General features: G+C 40.6%; 1 protein-coding gene across 1 annotated transcript in view; it reads left to right on the top strand.

The window, feature by feature from the left end:
• Positions 1-24,386, top strand: part of CCBE1 (collagen and calcium binding EGF domains 1) — a 410,001-nt gene that overhangs the window by 361,900 nt on the left and 23,715 nt on the right. The window contains exon 5 of the mRNA XM_069746218.1: positions 20,854-20,991. Coding sequence (XP_069602319.1) covers positions 20,854-20,991 — 138 coding nt within the window. The remainder of the gene's footprint in view (positions 1-20,853; positions 20,992-24,386) is intronic.

Raw genomic sequence — 24,386 nt, 5'->3', positions numbered from 1 at the left:
AGTTATATTCTTGTACATAGGAGCAGTATTGTAGTAGTTATATTCTAGTACATAGTGGGCAGTATTATAGTAGTTATATTCTTGTACATAGGAGCAGTATTATAGTAGTTATATTCTTGTACATAGGGGCAGTATTATAGTAGTTATACTCTTGTACATAGGGGCAGTATTATAGTAGTTATATTCTTGTACATAGGAGCAGTATTATAGTAGTTATATTCTTGTACATAGGGGCATTATTATAGTAGTTATATTCTTGTACATAGGAGAATTATTATAGTAGTTATATTCTTGTACATAGGGGCAATATTATAGTAGTTATACTCTTGTACATAGGAGCAGTATTATGGTAGTTATATTCTTGTACATAGGGGCAGTATTATAGTAGTTATATTCTTGTACATAGGGGCAGTATTATAGTAGTTATATTCTTGTACATAGTTGCAGTATTATAGTAGTTATACTCTTGTACATAGGGGCATTATTATAGTAGTTATATTCTTCTACATAGGAGAATTATTATAGTAGTTATATTCTTGTACATAGGGGCAATATTATAGTAGTTATATTCTTGTACATAGGAGCAGTATTGTAGTAGTTATATTCTAGTACATAGGAGCATTATTATAGTAGTTATATTCCTGTACATAGGGGCAGTATTATAGTAGTAATATTCTAGTACATAGGAGCAGTATTATAGTAGTTATATTCTTGTACATAGGAGCAGTATTATAGTAGTTATACTCTTGTACATAGGGGCATTATTATAGTAGTTATATTCTTGTACATAGGAGAATTATTATAGTAGTTATATTCTTGTACATAGGAGCAGTATTATAGGAGTTATATTCTAGTACATAGTGGGCAGTATTATAGTAGTTATATTCTTGTACATAGGAGCAGTATTATAGTAGTTATATTCTTGTACATAGGGGCAGTATTATAGTAGTTATACTCTTGTACATAGGGGCAGTATTATAGTAGTTATATTCTTGTACATAGGAGCAGTATTATAGTAGTTATATTCTTGTACATAGGGGCATTATTATAGTAGTTATATTCTTGTACATAGGAGAATTATTATAGTAGTTATATTCTTGTACATAGGGGCAATATTATAGTAGTTATACTCTTGTACATAGGGGCAGTATTATAGTAGTTATATTCTTGTACATAGGGGCAGTATTATAGTAGTTATATTCTTGTACATAGGAGCAGTATTATAGTAGTTATAGTCTTGTACATAGGAGCAGTATTTTAGTAGTTATATTCTTGTACATAGGAGCAGTATTATAGTAGTTATATTCTTGTACATAGGAGCAGTATTATAGTAGTTATATTCTTGTACATAGGGGGCAGTATTGTAGTAGTTATATTCTTGTACATAGGAGCAGTATTATAGTAGTTATATTCTTGTACATAGGGGCAGTATTATAGTAGTTATATTCTCGTACATAGGAGCAGTATTATGGTAGTTATGTTCTTGTTTATAGGATCAGTGTTATATTTTTTTAGATGATGTATTATTTTTTCAACAAATGTACTGTGGCTCCTCATGAATTATTCAGCTGCTAGATTTTCAATTTTCCTCCAGTATAATAGTAATTATACTTGACACCTTATTTTCCAAAAGTGAAGTCCTATTTTCAGATAGTAATATATATTAGCATGGGGGCATTATGAGAGGTATGGCTCAGACGTTCTAACAGTGTCAACTGTAGTGAATTGCCATGTAGCAACGACACCTACCGGTACGTAATGTTCCTGCCAGCGACACGAGCTAAGCCCTAGTAGCAAGTGCTAGTAATGTTGTATGACCTTCTGCTAGGACACCCTAGTCCAGCAAGTGTTTCTTCCACTCTTTCGTCAGTTCCTAATCTTCACTGTGGCCTTGCTGCTTTTGGTCATGGTTGTGCTGATTCTAGTTGCATGCTCTGGTCTCCCATGTAAAGAGAAGACATCCTGCCATATTTTGCCTATGGATTATACAGTAACTAATTTTTTAAATTTATTGATAAACCTTTGCAAACATATGAAATTATGCCCCCATGACCTTATTTAACTTCCTTCTCTCAATCATCATGCTGGAAGGGCTGCTCTAGCTGCCTATTTCACACTTTTTTAGAAGATGCTTTGAACTGCTGCTCTAGCAAGAATCTGAACTCACATTTTATTTATATACACTTTTACTGAGCATGGGGAAGAGAACTGAGAATCTCGCACAAGAGAGAGCCTTTGTACGTAGTGTTGGAACATGAATTCTAGCTAGAGCAGCAGTTGAAAGCAGCTTCTAAAAGGGCATGAGATGGTCAGTAGGACAGTACTGCAGTTTCGTGTTTAATAGAGATGCAAAATAAGGTAATGGAGTATATTACAAAGATTCTTAACTTTGCAGTGGCTGATCAATCATTTTTAAGGTTCGATCTTTCCTGGCTTCTCATCTTATATTCATATAAACCTTTCAAGTCTGACAATACAAGAAGCTTATACAGAGAAGGATAGAAGAAGTAAAGCAAAGAAGGAAAGGAAGGAAGGAAGGAAGGATGGATGGAGGATTTGAAAGTAAGGACGGAAGTACATGAATCAAGGAAGGAAGGAAGTGAAGGAAGGATTTGAAAGGAAGGAAAGGATGGAGGATTTGAAAGGAAGGAAGTGAAGGAATCAAGGAAGGAAGGAAGTGAAGGAATCAAGGAAGGAAGAGAAGAAATCAAGGAAGGAAGTGAAGGAATCAAGGAAGGAAGTGAAGGAATCAAGGAAGGAAAGAAGTTCATGGGTACATAGATGACATCCTCATGTTTGATCCACTGAATGACTTTGGCTATAAACAGATTCTTAACTTTGCAGTGGCTGATCAATCATTTTTAAGGTTTGGTCTTTCCTGGCTTTTCATCTTACATTCATATAAACCTTTCAATTCTGACAATACAAGAAGCTTATACAGAGAAGGACAGAAGAAGTAAAGCAAAGAAGGAAAGGAATTAAGGAAAGGAAGGAAGGAAGGAAGGAAGGAAGGAAGGAAGGAAGGAAGTAAGGAAGGAAGGATGGATGGATGGATGGATGATTTGAAAGTAAGGATGGAAGTAAATGAATCAAGGAAGGAAGGAAGTGAAGGAAGGATTTGAAAGGAAGGAAAGGATGGAGGATTTGAAAGGAAGGAAGGAAGTGAAGGAATCAAGGAAGGAAGGAAGTGAAGGAATCAAGGAAGGAAGAGAAGGAATCAAGGAAAGAAGTTAAGGAATCAATGAAGGAAAGAAGTTCATGGATACATAGATGACATCCTCATGTTCGATCCACTGAATGACTTTGGCTATAAACAGAGGTCAAATACAAATGTCATCCAACATATGGACAAAAAAACCTATATCGGTGGTAAAGCCATATTGTTTTAACCCCTTTACCTGATACTTGAAATATCAAAATCTGGAGCCCACTTTCCTCATAGACATTAAAAACCTTAGGTATCTACATGAGCCTAATGTAAGGATTTGAACCTGTGACTCATTGCTAGTCTGTTCCTTTGCTTGAGGAGCTATTCGGAACTTGCTTGACTTCTGCCTGAAACCATATGAACTTCGTCTGGATAGAGATCATCACCTGCCCTGTAGATTTGTCCCCGCCCTGACTGAGCTTGATGGGACCTGCTCTATATACCTGGCCCTGAGCAGCTTCCTGTTGCGGAGTATTTTGTGTGCTCAGTCTGAGTGAAGCAATCTCTGAGCTCCTGGTTGGAAGGTGTCTTGCTGGCATCTCTCTGCTTCTTACTGATATTCTGCTGCTACTACGGACTTTGAGGACGTGTGTGATCCAGGCCGGCCCTTGCCCGGGCTGGTGCCTCCATCTGCGGATATATTGGACTACCACTGCCATATATTGCACCTCCAGAGGTCTTTCCATGGTCCGGTCACTTGTATACATCTGCTTCGGCCACTGACCTTCAGTCCTGTGTCGCCAGTACTGTGACACCTAAATAAATACATGAGGCCAATCTCACGTCTGGCCATTAGAAGACTTTCAGATGCACCTTGGTTCACCCAGAAATGTAGATGTATAACTTCCATGCAATGAGACGTGTAATTTATTAAACAGAGCAGACATGTTTTGTAACTAAAGTGCTAGTAATAAACGACATAAAAACACTGTACATGAATTATACGCTCGGATCGCGGCCATGTAACAAGCTCAACAGGAGGGAAGGTTGGGTCTAAAAGCAAATGCAATAGGAAACATATGTAGCAGAGGCTGGAAATAAAAGAAAAAAAGCTTGATAATGACAACAGATCCCTACAACATACCGTGTGTGCACTGAAACATGTGTATCATGAGGACGGAACATCTATGCTGAAAGATTACCGGCCCGGCTTGTAAAGCATTTTCCAAGCTTTACTAATTATTCATAGCAACTCAGTCAGGTTTTTTTTAGAATTTATTTTATACTCTTTTTGTATTTTTTTAATAATTATTAAATGTATTATTTAATATATTATTATTGTTATTTTTTTATATCCACTTTTCTCTATATTATTTTGCAGGAGATTTTATTTTGATCGCTGCTTAGTCTTTGGTCGTAGGGGCTGACTTGTGTTGCATCTTTGTGACCTCAATCAGAAAGCTGACTTTATTGACTTCTATAGCAATTTAGTGAGCGTGCTCAGTGATAAATACAGGGGCGCTGCGGGAGAGAGGAGAGAGGAGCTGAACATGAAATTTAGCCAAAATTGACATTTTAGTTAAAAATTAAATTTAACACGATAAAAAAAAAATAAAAGGTTTGTAGATACAGCTCGTATCATCCAATATGCGTGTTTGTTCAATCTGGTTCCTGGGTAATCCAGGTATCAATCAGCTCTGTTTATCGTGATGAGAAAGGTTTTTCCAATCCAGCACAACAATTTAAAAGCAAAAAATGATTTATTGTGACTCTATTAAAATAGTAGCATAGGTGGATCGCCCCCAGACTCAGGGCCACGCGTTTCGGTACCGGGCCTCTCTGGTTCGGTTCTGAGGCTGTCACGGTGGCTAGACCCGGTCCGCGACCCTGCTAAGGGGCGTCCAATAAAGGTGGTACAGTCTGTCAAGGGTTCGTGACGCCACCTATGGTGTTCGGTCAGGGTGACCGACGCTGCTGTGGGGTCCACTGGGGTGATGGAATGGCAGCTGGATGGTGTAACTTCCCACAGGTGAAGTATGTCCCCAGGGCTTCCCAGTCGTATAGGTGGTGATGGTGTGAGGTGCAGGCAATAACGAGGACACAAGGTTGCAGTCTCTTTACCTCTTTACTGAAGACTTCAGGATCCTCAATCCAGAGCACAGTTAACAGGGCTATATGAGACCGGCCGGTCCGATGGGCACTTCCAGAGTTTCCCTCGCAGATGGAAATCGTTGCCCACCACTAGCGCCTGTGTGTTGTAGTCCTACCCTGCTGAGCATTCGGAATAGTCCTCACAACTTCTGTTCTCGTTCGTTCGTTCTCTACAGCTCTCTCTCTTTAGTTCCAGATGTTGCTAGTTTCTCGTCCCCCAGGTATGTTTTGGCTAGGACGCACCCGTATGATGGGAAGGCTTGGAGGTCTTCTGGGAGCCTAGAGACGCCCCTCTCCCAATGTTGCCCCTATGTCTTCTTAGGAAATTTAAGGTAGACAGCCAACCTATAATTAACTGTCCTGCGGAGTTTGAAGTAAGGCCTAGAGTCAGTTACTCCCGCGGTGTTCTGGCCACCGGCTACACGCCTCAGTAGGATGTTGCCTCGGTCTCACGGCACGACTCCTACTGGCTCTCCTTTGTGCTTGATCTCGTTTACACTGTTCCACAATATCCTTCCCTTCGTGTCTCTTTCTTAGGATACCGCCGCAAGAGGTGCAGGCGCGGTTCCGTAATGTTCTGTTCTGTTCGCTAGGCACCTGCCAGGTTCCCACGCTCGACAGGGACCCTCCTGTGTCTTCTCCCTGCAACACCCCCTGCCACGGGATGTTGCCTGAATCCAACCCAGTCAGCTTCTGACTAACTTCCTATCCAACCCCTGGTTTTACCAGTGTGAGGAGTGGCCCAATAAATAAAGCCTTTTTCTCCCCCTAGTGGCCGGAGTGTGAAGTGTAATGTGTGCTGGTGATACCTGGTCAGTAGAATTCCTTCAGTGCCATCAGACATACCATCACTCCCCTTAGTGGCAGAGTGTCATACTGCAACGACCAGATCTCTGGGGCGCTGCACTGGCACAGAAAAATATGAACCAGCTAGACTTGAAACGCGTCAGTATTTTTTAATGTGTATTCTATTTTTTTGCTCTTAGAAATGAGAGTCAGCTAGACTCAAAACGCATCAGATATCTTTCTATCCCTATGCGACTATTTTAACCCCTTCCCGACCTGTGACCTATGCGTCATGAAAGTCGGTGCCAATCCGACCTGTGACGCATATGCTGTGTCACAGAAAGATCGCGTCCCTGCAGATCGGGTGAAAGGGTTAACTCCCATTTCACCCGATCTGCAGGGACAGGGGGAGTGGTAGTTTAGCCCAGGGGGGGTGGCTTCACCCCCCCGTGGCTACGATCGCTCTGATTGGCTGTTGAAAGTGAAACTGCCAATCAGAGCGATTTGTAATATTTCACCTAAAAAACTGGTGAAATATTACAATCCAGCCATGGCCGATGCTGCAATATCATCGGCCATGGCTGGTAACACTAATGTGCCCCCACCCCACCGATCTCCCCCCCAGCTCTCCGATCTGTGGTCCGCTCCCCTCCGTCCTGTGCTCCGCTCCCCCGTCCTCCTGTCCGCTTCCCCTGTGCTCCAATCCCACCCCCGCACTCCGATCCCCCCTGCACAGCGATCCCCCCGTGCTCCGATCCACCCCCCGCACAGCGATCCCCCACCCCGTGCTCCAATCCCCCCTCCGTGTTCCGATCCACCCCCAATGCTCCGATCCACCCCCGTGCTCCGACGCCCCCCCGTGCCCTGATCCCCCCCCCCTTGTACTTACCTAGCCTCCCGGGGTCCGTCCGTCTTCTTTCCTGGGCGCCGCCATCTTCCAAAATGGCGGGCGCATGCGCAGTGCGCCCGCCGAATCTGCGGGCCGGCAGATTCGTTCCAAAGTGAATTTTGATCACTGTGATAAAACCTATCACAGTGATCAAAATAAAAAAACAGTAAATGACCCCCCCCCCCCCCTTTGTCACCCCCATAGGTAGGGACAATAAAAAAATAAAGAATTTTTTTTTTTTTCCACTAAGGTTGGGGTAAGAACTAGGGTTAGGGTTAGGGTTTTGGTATGTGCAAACGTATTCTGGTCCTCTGCGGATTTTTCCGCAGCGGATTTCATAAATCCGCAGTGCTAAACCGCTGTGGATTTATCGTGGATTTACCGCGGTTTTTCTGCGCATTTCACTGCGGTTTTACAACTTCGATTTTCTATTGGAGCAGTTGTAAAACCGCTGCGGAATCTGCAGAAAGAAGTGACATGCTGCGGAATGTAAACCGCTGCGTTTCCGTGCAGTTTTTCTGCAGCATGTGTACAGCGATTTTGTTTCCCATAGGTTTACATTGAACTGTAAACTCATGGGAAACTGCTGCGGATCCGCAGATTGTGTGCACATACCTTTAGAATTAGGCTATGTGCACACGGTGCGGATTTGGCTGCGGATCCGCAGCAGTGTTCCATCAGGTTTACAGTACCATGTAAACATATGGAAAACCAAATCCGCTGTGCCCATGGTGCGGAAAATACCGCGCGGGAACGCTGCGTTGTATTTTCCGCAGCATGTCAATTCTTTGTGCGGATTCCGCAGCGTTTTACACCTGTTCCTCAATAGGAATCCGCAGGTGAAATCCGCACAAAAAACACAGTGCCTTTTACCCGTGGATTTTTCAAAAATGGTGCTGAAAAATCTCATACAAATCCGCAACGTTGGCACATAGCCTTAGGGTTAGGGTTGGGTTGGAATTAGGGTTGTGGTTAGGGTTAGGGGTGTGTTGGGGTTAGGGTTGTGGTTAGGGGTGTGTTGGGGTTAGGGTTGTAATTAGGGTTACGGCTACAGTTGGGATAAGGGTTAGGGGTGTGTTGGAGTTAGAATTGAGAGGTTTCCACTCTTTAGGCACATCAGGGGGTCTCCAAACGCAACATGGCGCCACCATTGATTCCAGCCAATCTTGTATTCAAAAAGTCAAATGGTGCTCCCTCACTTCCGAGCCCCGACGTGTGCCCAAACAGTGGTTTACCCCCACATATGGGGTACCAGCATACTCAGGACAAACTGCGCAACAATTACTGGGGTCCAATTTCTCCTGTAACCCTTGGGAAAATAAAAAATTCTGGGCTAAAAAATTATTTTTGAGGAAAGAAAACGTATTTATTATTTTCACGGCTCTGCGTTATAAACTTCTGTGAAGCACTTGGGGGTTGAAAGTGCTCACCACATATCTAGATAAGTTCCTTTGGCGGTCTAGTTTCCAAAATGGGGTCACTTGTGGGGGTTTCTACTGTTTAGGCACACCAGGGGCTCTGCAAACGCAACGTGACGCCCGCAGACTATTCCATCAAAGTCTGCATTTCAAAAGTCACTACTTCCCTTCTGAGCCCCGACGTGTGCCCAAACAGTGGTTTACCCCCACACGTGGGGTATCAGCTTACTCAGGAGAAACTGGACAACAACTTTTGTGGTCCAATTTCTCCTGTAACCCTTGGGAAAATAAAAAATTCTGGGCTAAAAAATTATTTTTGAGGAAAGAAAACGTATTTATTATTTTCACGGCTCTGCGTTATAAACTTCTGTGAAGCACTTGGGGGTTGAAAGTGCTCACCACATATCTAGATAAGTTCATTTCGGGGTCTATTTTCCAAAATGGGGTCACTTGTGGGGGGTTTCTACTGTTTAGCCACATCAGGGGCTCTGCAAACGCAACGTGACGCCCGCAGACTATTCCATCAAAGTCTGCATTTCAAAAGTTACTACTTCCCTTCTGAGCCCCGACGTGTGCCCAAACAGTGGTTTACCCCCACACATGGGGTATCAGCTTACTCAGGAGAAACTGGACAACAACTTTTGTGGTCCAATTTCTCCTGTAACCCTTGGGAAAATAAAAAATTCTGGGCTAAAAAAATATTTTTGAGGAAAGAAAACGTATTTATTATTTTCACGGCTCTGCGTTATAAACTTCTGTAAAGCACTTGGGGGTTGAAAGTGCTCACCACATATCTAGATAAGTTCATTTGGCGGTCTAGTTTCCAAAATGGGGTCACTTGTGGGGGGTTTCTACTGTTTAGGCACAACAGGGGCTCTGCAAACGCAACGTGACGCCCGCAGACTATTCCATCAAAGTCTGCATTTCAAAAGTCACTACTTCCCTTCTGAGCCCCGACGTGTGCCCAAACAGTGGTTTACCCCCACACATGGGGTATCAGCTTACTCAGGAGAAACTGGACAACAACTTTTCTGGTCCAATTTCTCCTGTAACCCTTGGGAAAATAAAAAATTCTGGGCTAAAAAAATATTTTTGAGGAAAGAAAACGTATTTATTATTTTCACGGCTCTGCGTTATAAACTTCTGTGAAGCACTTGGGGGTTGAAAGTGCTCACCACATATCTAGATAAGTTCATTTCGGGGTCTAGTTTCCAAAATGGGGTCACTTGTGGGGGGTTTCTACTGTTTAGCCACATCAGGGGCTCTGCAAACGCAACGTGACGCCCGTAGAGCATTCCATCAAAGTCTGCATTTCAAAACGTCACTACTTCACTTCCGAGCCCCAGCATGTGCCCAAACAGTAGTTTACCCCCACATATGGGGTATCACCGTACTCAGGAGAAACTGGACAACAAATATCGGGGTCAAATTTCTCCTGTTACCCTTGGGAAAATTAAAAAATTCTGGGCTAAAAAATTATTTTTGAGGAAAGAAAACGTATTTATTATTTTCACTGCTCTGTGTTATAAACTTCTGTGAAGCACTTGGGGGTTCAAAGTGCTCGACTCACATCTAGATAAGTTCCTTTCGGGGTCTAGTTTCCAAAATGGGGTCACTTGTGGGGGGTTTCTACTGTTTAGCCACATCAGGGGCACTGCAAACGCAACGTGACGCCCGCAGAGCATTCCATCAAAGTCTGCATTTCAAAACGTCACTACTTCACTTCCGAGCCCCAGCATGTGCCCAAACAGTGGTTTACCCCCACATATGAGGTATCAGCGTACTCAGGACAAATTGGACAACAACTTTCGTGGTTCAGTTTCTCCTTTTACCATTGGGAAAATAAAAAAATTGTTGCTGAAAGATCATTTTTGTGACTAAAAAGTTAAATGTTCATTTTTTCCTTCCATGTTGCTTCTGCTGCTGTGAAGCACCTGAAGGGTTAATAAACTTCTTGAATGTGGTTTTGAGTACCTTGAGGGGTGCAGTTTTTAGAATGGTGTCACTTTTGGGTATTTTCAGCCATATAGACCCCTCAAACTGACTTCAAATGTGAGTTGGTCCCTAAAAAAAATGGTTTTGTAAATTTCGTTGTAAAAATGAGAAATCGCTGGTCAAATTTTAACCCTTATAACTTCCTAGCAAAAAAAAATTTTGTTTCCAAAATTGTGCTGATGTAAAGTAGACGTGTGGGAAATGTTGTTTAGTAACTATTTTGTGTCACATAACTCTCTGGTTTAACAGAATAAAAATTCAAAATGTGAAAATTGCGAAATTTTCAAAATTTTCGCCAAATTTCCGTTTTTATCACAAATAAACACAGAATTTATTGACCTAAATTTACCACTAACATGAAGCCCAATATGTCACGAAAAAACAGTCTCAGAACCGCTAGGATCCGTTGAAGCGTTCCTGAGTTATTACCTCATAAAGGGACACTGGTCAGAATTGCAAAAAACGGCAAGGTCTTTAAGGTCAAAATAGGCTGGGTCATGAAGGGGTTAATAGAGTCACAATAAAGGGGTTTTTTTGCTTTTACGATTGAGTCGGCTAGGCTGCCAATGCGTCAGTATTTTTCTATGCCTAAATTACTATTTTAATGGCATCACAATAAAGATTTTTTTCCTTTTACAATTAAGAGTCAGCTAGATTTGAAACGCGTCAGTATTTTTATATGCCTATGCTACTGTATTAATGGAGCCACAATAAAGAATTTTTTTGCTTTTAAGATTAAGAGTCAGCTAGTCTTGAAACGCGTCAGCATCTTCTATTGTAATGGAATTACATTGAGGAATGTTTTGCTTTTACCATTAAAACTCGAAATGCGTCAGTATTTTTCTATACTTATTCTACTATTTTAATGGAGTCACAATAAATAATGTTTTCCTTTTACGATTGTCAGCTAGTCTCGAAATGCGTCAGTATTTTTCTATGCCTATACTATAATTTTAATGGAGTCACAATAAATAATTTTTAGCTTTTAAGAGCGAGAGTCAGCTAGACTTGAAAGCTCAGCTAGACTCGAAACGCGTCAGTATTTTTCTATGCCTATACTATAATTTTAATGGAGTCACAATAAATAATTTTTAGCTTTTAAGAGCGAGAGTCAGCTGGACTTGAAAACTAAGCTAGACTCGAAACGCGTCAGTATTTTGCTATGCTTATTCTACTATTTTAATGGAGTCACAATAAATAATATTTTGCTTTTACGATTAAAACTCAGCTAGACGCGAAACACGTCAGCTTTTTCTATGCTTATTCTATTTTGATGGAGTCACAATAAATAATTTTTTGCTTTTACGATTAAGAGTCAGCTAGACTCGAAACGCGTCAGTATTTTTCTATGCTTATTCTACTATTTTAGTGGAGTCACAATCATTTTTTGCTTTTATGACTAAGTCAGCTAGACTCAAAACGCAACAGAATTTTCTATGCCTATACTATTATTTTAATGGAGTCACAATATATAATTTTTAGCTTTTAAGAGCGAGAGTCAGCTAGACTCGAAACACGTCAGTATTTTTCTATGCTTATTCTACTATTTTAATGGAGTCACAATAAATAATGTTTTGCTTTTACGATTAAAACTCAGCTAAACTCGAAACGCGTCAGCATTTTTTATGCTTATTCTACTATTTTGATGGAGTCACAATAAATCATTTTTTGTTTCTACTATTAAGAGTCAGCTAGACTCGAAACGCGTCAGTATATTTCTATGCTTATTCTACTATTTTGATGGAGTCACAATAAATCATTTTTTTGCTTTTACGATTAAAACTCAGCTAGACTCAAAATGAAACAGCTATTTTTCTATGCCTATACTATTATTTTAATGGAGTCACAATAAAGATTTTTTTTAGCTTTTAAGAGCAAGCGTCTAGACTAAAAAAATTGGCTAGACTCGAAACGCGACAGTATTTTTCTATGTTTATACGAATATTTTAATGGAGTCACAATAAAGAATTTTCTGCTTTTACTGTTAAGAGTCGGCTAGATTTGAAACGCGTGAGTTATTTTTTTACAGCAATTCTACAATTTTAAGGCAAACCCAATAAAGAATTTTCTGCTTTTACTGTTAAGAGTCATCTAGACTCGAAACACGTTAGATAGCTTGCTATGCCGATCCTACTATTTTAGTATAAGTAATTTTTACTTTTAAGGTTAAGAGTCCGTTAGACTTGAAACGCGTCAGTTATTTCTCCATGCCGATACTACTATATGAATGGAGTCTGAATAAATAATTTTTTGCTTTTAATTCGCTTGATAGAAAAATCTTTATAAGCAATTTGAACAATAAAAAAAGTGTTATGGGAAAAACAAAAAGATTATAGCAAAGTAATTTTTTTTAATGTAAAATATACCTGACAATGGGATAAAAAGGTGAATATTCACCCAAATTACCTTTTTATTTAAAACCCTTTTTTTAAGCACTGAATTATCATGAACTGGAGTTACTAATCTTGGATCTAAGCCGATTCATTTTTGAGGCTTTTTTTTATTATGACATTTTTTTATATTCCAAATTTCCAGTTGCCAAAATTATCAAATTGTTCAGATGAGGTTGACTTTTAACCCTGCTGTTTTGTTCGCATTTACTATACACTTGTAGTGTTCCGGGTCACTATGACCCGGCTTATTAAACCTTGATTTTAGACACTCTAACTCCATTTTTTTATACTTTTTGCTTACTAGACTGTTTGTGAACATGTTTGGTAGTAAAAAAAAAAAAATTAACTAGAAATCTTTTTTTGTTTGTTTTTATTCTGAAAAAAACAGATCCATCCAATGAGCAAAACGAAAATAGAAAACCACATATTTTGTAAAAAAACAAAAAACAAAACAATCAAATCAAACATTTTGTGATAAAAAATTAAAGATAATAAACGTTACAATGTGAATATATTTACATGATCATATAAATTTATGGATTCTTGCATGAAAAACAATACACATGATTTTTGCATAGAAATGTTTTACAGCCAGAACATGTTATACTCGTCTTGTTGTCACAAGTAGAAGGGCAATAGCTGCATCTTTTTCTTTTGATGCCGGAAGAGGCCATGGGGGTAGAAGCACACAGCTGCTCTCCAAAGAAACTGAAAGGTAACATGTCTGGGCTAGCATATGTGTACTCATAAGAGCAGAGAAGATAAGAACCCTTCTGAAAACAAGCAGATAAGCCAGGAAGACAGACTTACTTAGCAAAAAAAAAATTATTTGCAAGACTTTACAGCTCAGCTTTACAAAAAAAAAACGTCTTAGACAGCGCATTCTGAGCAGTCCGTTCTGCGCATAATATACACGTGTAGTGCACACCTAGTGATCTCTCCGGATGCACTCTACATTTTAGAATAGACTGCGCACCAAAAATAATCAATGTAAAGCCATTTTTATGGTGCGCAGATCTCAATGCATACCCCGGGTAGAGCGCGTGTACGACCCCATTGAAATAATTTAGGAAATAAATCAATTGATATACAATAGTAGATGCAATAAATAGACCCAACTGAGGTTATAACTCCTTTATTTCACTGAAAATATGGCCTCACAGCTGTCACTATGACCCGAACACAACAAGTGTAACTTTTTGCGTGTAGCAAAAAGTAAAAGAAAAAAAAAAAATACTCATAGGTAGGTCCCCCCAAATGAGGAAAAGTCAAGGAGTCTCAAGTTTTAGAGACTTACAGAAAAAAATCTACAGGGCCGCAAAAAGTCTGTTCGGGTCACTATGACCCGAACAGAACAGCAGGGTTAAAGGGATAGTCCGAACATTTAAACTTATCACATATTCACATCATATGTGATATCTAGCGGATCGGTGAGGGTCCAACCTCTTCGATTCCCCCACATGTCTGATATCGAGGCACGGACATGCCCCGGAGTGTGATTGAAGTTGTGGTGCCTGTCCATTGACCATTTCAGATCCCAGTGGTTGGATCCCCACCAGTCCTCAAGTCATTAACTATCCTTTAACTAGTTGATGACTTTATATGTTGGGAATAACCCTTTTAGTGCTATGACCCTTTTTTGTAAGGGTGATTGGTCAGGTCCCTGCTCACACCTCCTTCTAACACATGAGCTGATGGACTTCCCCTTAAAGAAGACACTAGTGACATCTAGAACTTTAGAAATAAATCAGATTATTGTACAGATATAATCTTTAATACTGCATTAACGTAATACTTTTAAAATACAGTTAACAGGGCTTAATAACACTTCTCGTCTCATTTCATTAGTGAAGATTTTAGCAAAACGGTCTGAAATCGTTGGGACATGGCCGGACTCTGCTACATGTGCTGATACTGCCTCCTAGAGGATGGAGGTGGCATGCATTTTCCTTTTCACAGGAATTTGCTTAGTTAGCAACTTCTAAATGTATATTTTATTAGGCATCTGCGCCCCAGTGTTAAGTTCTCTACTAATAGTATTGAATCACCGCGTGCTGCTTGTATAAGGGGACAGTAACTGCACAATATATCAAACCTTCCAACTTTGAAAGTTAGGAAAGAGGGACACATACTGTAGCCAGCCCACCTTTAATATAACAACAAAACCCCACATGTGAAGTCAATATGGGAGAGTAAGAAGAGATCCAAAACATATAATAAAATGATTATTTTTATTCAATGACTTTATTAAAAACACAATATAAAAAAAGAAAAAGCAGAAATACCATTTGGGGCCGCAAAAAGTAAGGGAAACAAAGGGGTGGAATGCAATGGATAACAAAAAAGGAGGTAAATAATAGTACAATGACTCCCCCTATACAAATAACAAGCCCCAATGTATAGATATGAATCCACCCTAAAGACCCTCACTATGGTGGCAGCCATTCAGGCAAAATTACTAGCAGTGAGACAGGAACATTAACAGGATCTGCTATATACCTCCTAATATCTTAGGCAAGAAATGGCTGAATCAAAAGGTAAATGCTTGTAATAGCCACAATCATAAAATGTGGTCAGCTAGATACAGAGCTTGTCAAAGATGAGTAGTGTAAAACAATGATTGATACCTGTATGGTGTAAACCTGCCACCCACTGTTAATATGCTCTAGTGTCCCCTCACCCCGACGCGCGTTTTGCCACCCGCTACTTCCGGGGGGCGAAACACCTTTAATGCAGATAAAGAAAGAAGAACTATCTGAGTTATAAAGGATCAAAAAGTGTGTGAACATATAAACCCTCAAAAAAGTGTGCACTTTAATATAATTGGTTAAAAAAACACCATTACCCATGTAATGTGAAAATAAACGATAGTCCAAAATCACGGACCACCGTATTAAACAAATGCCCTAAACATTCTTTTTACTTAAGACATACAAATGACTACTCTTAGCCTGAGCTGGTACTGCCTAACGTGGAGATTGGCACCCTAATTTAGGAGCATTGGCGCCTCGAAAGTTGCCGATAAACGGGGGCGCCAATCCGGTGTTATATTAAAGTACATCGTTTTTAGAGGGCTTATATTTTAACACATCTTTAATGCAGACCCAGATAAGACTCCAGCTTTAAGAAAGACTCTAGACCAGATCTCATCTGACCTTAGAGCAGACCCTCATAATACAGAAAATGACCAAGACCCTAAACTAGTCCCCATTCTTAATACAAACCTCAAATGCAGAACAAGACCATAGCCCTCCTTAATACAAACCTAAGCTAGGACTTCCCTTATATAATACATACACCAGACCCCCTTTCATACAGCTCTATGCTAAACCCAGACCCTTAAAACAGATGACAGATCAGACCCCTCAGTAATACAGATAAAGAGCACCTAAATACCAACCATAGACCAAACCCCATTAATACAGACCTAGATCACTTTTATACAGATCCTAAACCAGATTCCCCCATAATACAGACCCTAAAAAAGACCCCACTTTATACAGACTTTAGACCAGACATGCTTAATATAGACCTAGACTAATCCACCATTTAATACAACTTTAGACCAGACAACAACTGAAAAGCCTAAACTAGAAACCCTCTTTATAAAAACACCTACAGATCCTAGGCCAAACCTGTAATACATATAATAGACCAGACCCGCCTTTATACAGACCTAGACTCCATTAATACAGACCTCTGACCAGACCCCTCTTCACACAGGTACAGACAAGACCCCTACCTAATGCAGATGCCAAACCAGACTCTCATTCAAACAGACCCAGACCAGACCACTCTTAATGCAGACCCTAAACCTTCCTCAGTACAGACCCCCTTAATACAGATCTCAGACCAAACCTCCTACAGACCCTAGGGCAGATCCCCCTTAATACAGATCTCAGACAAGATCACCCTTCCTACAGATCCTAGACCAGATCCTCTTAATATAGACCGAAACCACCTAATAAAGACCACAAACAAGATCCCCCAGTACTTCAGACCCTAAGGAAGACCCCATTTAATAGAGACCTTAGACCAGCTCCCCCAGAAAGAGAGCCAGACACTCACTTAATACAGACCCTGACCAGTTCTCTCTTCATACAGACCCCTACCTATTGCAGACCCCAAACCAGACCTCATTCAAACAGACCCAGACCAGACTGCTCTTAATAAAGACCCCAAACCTCTTTCAATACATAGACCCCTTAATATAGATCTCAGACCACATAATCCTTCCGTCAGACTTTAGACAAGATCACCCTTAATACAGAACTAGACCACCTTTATACAGCCCACAAACAAGACCCCTCCATACTTAAGACCCAAAATAAGACCCCACTTTATAGAGAATCTAGACCAACTCCCCGTAAGAGACCCAGACACCCACTTAATACAGACCCTTGACCAGATCCCTCTTCATAAAGGCACAGACCAGCAGCTTACCTAATACATACGTGGCTTACGCCCAAACCAAACCCCCGATCAAACAGACCTAGACCAGACTACTTTTAAGGCCGGAGTCACACATGTGAGAAACACGTCCGTGTCTCGCATGTGAAAAGCAAGCTCTGGCGCCGGCACTTCGGAGCGGAGCGTGCGGCTGCATAGCAACACATGGAGCTGTACGCTCCGCTCCCAAGTGCCGGCGCCAGAGCTTGGATTTCACATGCGAGACACGGACGTGTTTCTCGCATGTGTGACTCCGGCCTTATACAGACCCCCAAACCTCTCTCAATACAGAACAGATCCCCAGACCCTTTATACAGACCTCTCTTAAAATTTAAGATCAAGTCGGTGGATAATGTATGAATCCTGTGCTCTGTGTGTCACATGTAGTTCCCGGTACCTTCATCCCCTTCATGTGAGTAGAACTGAGTTGTAATTCGAGGAGGCATGGCCACCACAAAAAGTCCGGATCTGTGCCTAGTAATCAATCAGCAAAAGCTATACAAAAGCTATAGACTCTCCAATAAGATGATCGAAAGAGGGTCTACCTGAAATTGGTGGTCAACTGTAGGAAAAGGATAGACAATCAAGTTCATACAGTTGGAGAACTCTTTAATTTTAAGGCAATGGTATCCAGCGGGATTCCTATTATGGACTATGTTATCAGTCATGGTTGGTTACCAAAAAAGTTTGGACACCATCAGTGCCCTTGTTCTAAGATTCAGAAGATATGAGAGGGTAAGGAAGGTTTAGTACAAATACGGCCATGATTAGCTCACCTCCAAGTTCCGAGGACAGGAGAAAAGGGACTTCAAAAATGTCAACATAAAGGGAAAGAATTATATTATTGTAACCACCCAAAACATTCATTAGTTAAAAAAATTTCCACCACTGGGCCATTCGTTCGAGCAACGAATTCCCAAATGGACTCTATTTGCCTGTTTAGCTCGGTAACGACCTTTCCAAAAACAACAATAACAGCGTTACATTGTATTTCTCCTCATTTATCCTTGCTCTGATATGTTCTGCAAGACTTCCAAAAATCAGATCCTTCATCCGTGAGCTCCTGCAGCCAACCGGGCCAAATAAAGAAAAAAAAGATGAGAACGTTCTCCGCGCAGAAATAATAATAGGAATGGATGGGTTAAGTACTACACTTTCCTGGTGAAAACTGCTCTCTGGTGAAAAGTAAGAGCCTGTTATTGATGTCTTATATAAAAATGGATGTACGATGTGCTGTGTTTGGCAACCACCGAGAGTCAATCATTGCTGCAGAACGTCTCGTAAAACACCAAGATCCCATCTAGAAAGAAAGGCTGAAACGTGATATCTCCTTAAGATTAAAAACCACTTTCAAGGCCGAGCAAACTCGACGGAGAGTGCACTCCTATTCTTCATGCCCATATCGTCCAATGACTGCATTGCGGTCTGATAGATGATCCAATTATTCAGTTCAGGCGAGGACTGTTTGGAGATCTCGGAGGAGACATTTTCATCAGCATCACACGTAGGCAGGACGTAAAGATGTAGCAACCTCGTCCGTTCTCGAGAAGCGGAGCAGGAAATTTCACAATGTGGTCCAACATTCGGGAGGAATCTTTTGTGCCGTCCCCGAAGTCATTGTGAACGTGTCCTTGGATGCCCAATAATTAAAAAGAGGTGTTGAGAAAACAATTGTCTAAGGCTTGAGGAAATCTTCTCATGCATTGACAAGGTTCGGGTGAAAGTCAGGTTGTTCATCTGTGTCCGGGGACAGTGAGGTTGGGTGGACCATGCTCTAGGATTTCCCCCTCATGTGCGTCGAGCTTCATTTTGGCTGGTATATGTAATATCTACTTATGGGAAAGGTTGGTGACAACCATCGTGGTTGATAATGCGTTTGAGCCATCCAAAAGATGATATCTATAGGGTTTTAGATTGTATTAGAGATGAGAGAATCTTATCGAATTCGCCAGATTCACCAAATTTTTCCTGAAAAATTTGATTTGCAAAGATTCGAACGTATTGCAAAATTTCCACCTGCCCTGAAAAATAGGTATGACACTAGTCTCTCTTCCTCGCACCCTAATCTTCTTCATTTCGGTGCTGTCACACACTATCTGTACGGTTTCTTCAGTGCTTTATGGCTTTTTCTCCCTATCGCTAGGGCTAAGCTGTAAGCGAGGAAACTTTTCTTTATTTTTGTAGACGAGGTTGTTTCATAGTCGTGTCTTTAAGAAAATTAAGTGATCACCCCAAATACTTGAAGGGGTATTCCTATCTCAGTAGGCGATGGCGTACAGCTTAGATCTGCCATCACTCAGTGATCGCTGAGGGGTCCGTGGTGCTTGACTTTGTTACTGACTACCCCATACAGCTGCACTAAAACAAAATTAATGAGGGTTTCAGAGATCGGACCCCCATCAATCGTTAACCCCTTACCCACATATTTCATCATGTGTCAGCTCCCTGACTTTAATGCTGAGTCAACATCTTTGCCGGCAGATGATGGCTGTGATATTCAGCCATCATCTGCTTCTAAGAGCAGCGAGTGAAGGAGATTTCCACCTGTGTCTGTTAAGCTGTCAATCTGTAACAGTACCATAAACAGCGCAGGTCTCAGGGGCGCACTATTCTTATCGCCCATCGGTGCCGATGGGTTGCCATGATAACCGTGGGATGGTTTTCTTAGGAAACCATGATTTTTGCTATATAGAGGAATATTGTATTTTTTTTTGCGCAAAAAATCCAAGAAATGATCAACACATCATAACTACGCCAGAATGGTATCAATAAAAACATCAATTTGGGGCGTAAAAAGAAAAACTCTCGCACAACTCTATCACTTGAAAATTGGAAAATGACGACACAAATAACAATTTTTTTTAACGAATTTCCTAATTTTTTTTTCGCCATTAAAATAAAAAAAACAAAACTATGTATGTTTGGTATTGCCATGATCGTACTAATCTGGAGAATCATATTGCCCGATCATTTTTTAACATATAATGAACATTGCAAAAAAATAAAAATAAATTTAAAAAAATGATTGCGGAATTTTGCTTTTTTTTTTTTTTTAACTATTTTGCTACACTTGGAATTTATTTCCTGCATCACATGATAAAATGGATGGTGTCGTTTGAAAGGACAACTTGTCCCACACCGCAAAACCACTATGTGGTCGGAAAGCTAAAAAAAAAAATGTTATGGCTCTTGGAAAAAAGCGAAGAAAAAAGAAAAGTAATGGCCAAAAAATGTAAAATTGAAGGAAGGGTTTAAGTGATGGCATAGGATAGCGATAATCCATTCATGCATAGGTTCTTGGTCAGGATGGATTTGACAAGCACAGTTGTATAACATTATGTTAATCAGCTGCACTCGGCTGTCATCTAAGTGCAGTTCGATTTCTTTCATAGACAAGACTGGGCGAGTGCCGTGCGATTCTCGGAGGCAAATCGTGAATGCGATTTGTAAACGCTGGAAGAAAATGATAAAAACTCAACAAAACAATAGTCGCTTCATTCTTTTAGATGTAAAAGAAAAATAACCACAAATAGAGATAACTGTAAGAACACGAGATTTCTGTGTCTCTCCGCTCCCCCCGATGACACGGTCCGGCCATTGATTGCCTTCTTTGTGGTTTTCCAGATATCGACGAGTGCGCGCTGAAGAACCAGACGGTCTGTCCTCAGATCTGCATCAACACTCCGGGAAGTTACAAATGTGAGTGTCATGAAGGATATTTCCTGGAAGAGGATGGCAAAACCTGCACCAAGGGAAATGAAGGTAAGAAAGGAAAAATACTGAAATATTAAAACCGGAAAAAAGTGTAGAACCCAAAATAATAAGTGTATCTGTCCTTATAGAATGACATGTTCTTACTGTCCTCATCTTCTACTACTTTTGGTGACCATAACAGTGTAATATGCCCAGGAACGGTCCTTATTCTCATGTTCTGTAACTTGCCACACACTCTTTCGCATCAGCGTTCAGCCAGCACTACAGGTGCTGGGACTCTTTTCCTTCACTTTCCATTATACTTTTCTCCTGCAATTGTCCAATGTTTTGTCTGTCCTGAACTAAAAACCCGCCTCTCTGTTCTGCCTCTATGCAATTTGATAAACAAGAGAGTAGGAGCAGAGACAAAGACCCCGCATCCCCATTTCCCATAGAGGGAAAGCGACCATTTCCTTTATAGGGACTTTATAGGGACGGTAGGATTGCAAACAAGGCATTTAAGTCTCCTCATACTGGCATGTCACTCTCCAAAGGAAGAAACTTACCCCTTAAATCCCTTTATAGGGACCAAAGCCCATCCCTGCTATTCCTGTATAGAGATAAGTCCCACCCCCACTTCCTGTACAGAGAGCAAGACCCGCCCCATCTTCCTCAAGAGAGACAAAGCCCCGCCTCTCACTCCCTGTGGAAAGACCTCGATATTCTCCCACTTTCAGTATCAAGACAAAGCCCTATCAGTGATGCTCGTTTCTGGGTTTTGGCTAGGTCTTGTGTGCTGTGCACAATGACAGTGCACTCTGTTGTCGGCTTAGTTCAGCCATAATGAGCCAACAACAGAGCGTGTTGTCAGAACACCCAGAGTGCAGAAGCCAGTGCCGCCCCTGTTAGCGAGGTCACAGGTCTCTGCACTCCGGAAATTCTGACAACACGCTCTGTTGCCGGCTCAATACTGCTTACCTAAGCCGACAACAGAGTGCACTGTCATTGTGCACAGCACGCAGAGACATGACAGGGATGTGTCACTGGGAAGGGGCAGGGGCTGTGACAATGGACGTAGAATCTGCCCCTTGATAAAGCTTCGTTTTGGGTATCCCAGAATGCACGGGGAGTCTCAAACCAAGCGTAATCCAACAGGAAGCAGTGAAAAAGTACCTAGGGAAGGAGAGAGAATTTTTCACGCAAGTATGTTACAAAATAGTTTAGATTATGGCATCAAATAGAATTTAGACATTTATTTTGACTTTGGAGCACAAAATAAGGATAAAAGGATAAAAAAAATTAAAAAAAAATTTAAATTTGTTTTTTTTAAATAACTTTTCACCGTTTGCCGTCTATAACCTCTGAGTCACAATGTCAATTCCTGGCTGCAGAATGAGTTATCTGAGAAACCGTCAGCGAGATTGGTCTGATGGGAGAATTTGTAAACCTTTTATTTCTGACCTGCTCTCCGCTGATTTATAACCCCAGACTACATCACAACTAAATGCGTTAGGACACAAAGAGCCTGTTACAGCCAAACGGTGCAAAATCTTTAATGAAACCCAATTGCAAAAATTATTTTTGGCCACAGATAAATATATTTTAGTATTAAAAAAAAAAAAAAGTCCCTAAAGGTGTATAACACCCTTATAAATATATAGTGTCTTTCCCCCCCCCCCCCCCCGCTGCTCTCGAACTTTTCCAGAAAATGTTTTATGCTTTTCATATATTTCTTCTATTTATTACCTGCAAAAGAGAGAGACAAGTCCTACCAATAATCATTATTGTTACAAATGTAAATGGCAAACACATTGGCGCTCGGCGGCCAGGACGATCTGTATCACCGCGTCCATCACACGACTACGTCCCGCGCTCATCCATAGGGGCTGCACACATCTGCAGCTAGGGGAAAGCAATGGGGACAGCGCCACCAGGTGGTGAGTGGCCCGTCCTGCACCTGATGCAACATGGATGTTATGTCTGGGAAGGCTATATTTATTTATTCATTTATTTATTTATTTTTAAAATCCATTTTAACCCCTTAGCGACAGAGCCAATTTGGTACTTAATGACTGAGCCAATTTTTACAATTCTGACCACTGTCACTTTATGAGGTTATAACTCTGGAACGCTTCAACGGATCCCGCTGATTCTGAGATTGTTTTTTCGTGACATATTGTACTTTATGTTAGTGGTAACATTTGTTCGATATTACTTGCGATTATTTATGAAAAAAACAGAAATATGGCGAAAAAATTTTAAAATTTTGCAATTTTCTAAATTTGTATTTTTATGCCCTTAAATCACAGAGATATGTCACGAAAAATAGTTAATAAATAACATTTTCCACATCTCACATTTCCCACATTTCTACTTTACATCAGCACAATTTTGGAAATGACATTTTTTGTTTGTTAGGGAGTTATAAGGGTTAAAAGTTCACCAGCAATTTCTCATTTTTACAGCACCATTTTTTTTTTAGGGACCACATCACATTTGAAGTCATTTTGAGGGGTCTATATGATAGAAAATAACCAAGTGTGACACCATTCTAAAAACTGCACCCCTCAAGGTGCTCAAAACCACATTCAAGAAGTTTATTAACCCTTTACGTGCTTCACAGGAACTGAAACAATGTGGAAGGAAAAAATGAATATTTAACTTTTTTTTTGCAAACATTTTACTACAGAACCATTTTTTTTATTTTCACAAGTGTAGAAACAGAAATTTAACCATAAATTTTGTTGTGCAATTTCTCCTGAATACGCCGATACACCATATGTGGGGGTAAACCACTGTTTGAGCGCATGGAAGAGCTTGGAAGTGAAGGAGCGCCGTTTGACTTTTTCAATGTAGAATTGGCTGGAATTGAGATCGGACGTCATGTCGCGTTTGGAGAGCCCCTGATGTGCCTAAACAGTGGAAACCGACAACAAGTGACACCATTTTGGAAACTAGACCCCTTAAGGAACTTAACTAGATGTGTGGTGAGCACTTTGAACCCCCAAGTGCTTCACAGAAGTTTATAACGTAGAGCCGTGAAAATAAAAAAAATCACATTTTTTCTACAAAAATTATCTTTTTGTCTCCAAATTTTTATTTTCACAAGGGTAACAGGAGAAATTAGACCAAAAAAGTTGTTGGGCAATTTCTCCTGAGTACGTCGATACCCCATATGTGGGGGTAAACCACTGTTTGGGCGCACTGCAGAGCTTGGAAGAGAAGGAGCGCCGTTTTACTTTTTCAATGTAGAATTGGCTGGAATTGAGATCGGATGCCATGTCGCATTTGGAGAGCCCCTGATGTGCCTAAACAGAAGAAATCCCCCACAAGTGACACCATTTTGAAAACTAGACCCCCCAAGGAACTTATCTAGATATGTGGTGAGAACTTTGAATGCACAAGTGCTTCACAGAAGTTTATAATGCAGAGTCGTGAAAATAAAAAAAAAAATTTTTTCCACA

The sequence above is a fragment of the Ranitomeya imitator genome, chromosome 1 (genome assembly GCF_032444005.1).
Source record: "Ranitomeya imitator isolate aRanImi1 chromosome 1, aRanImi1.pri, whole genome shotgun sequence".
Taxonomy (NCBI): Eukaryota; Metazoa; Chordata; class Amphibia; order Anura; family Dendrobatidae; genus Ranitomeya; species Ranitomeya imitator.
This window is presented reverse-complemented; position numbering and strand designations above follow the sequence as displayed.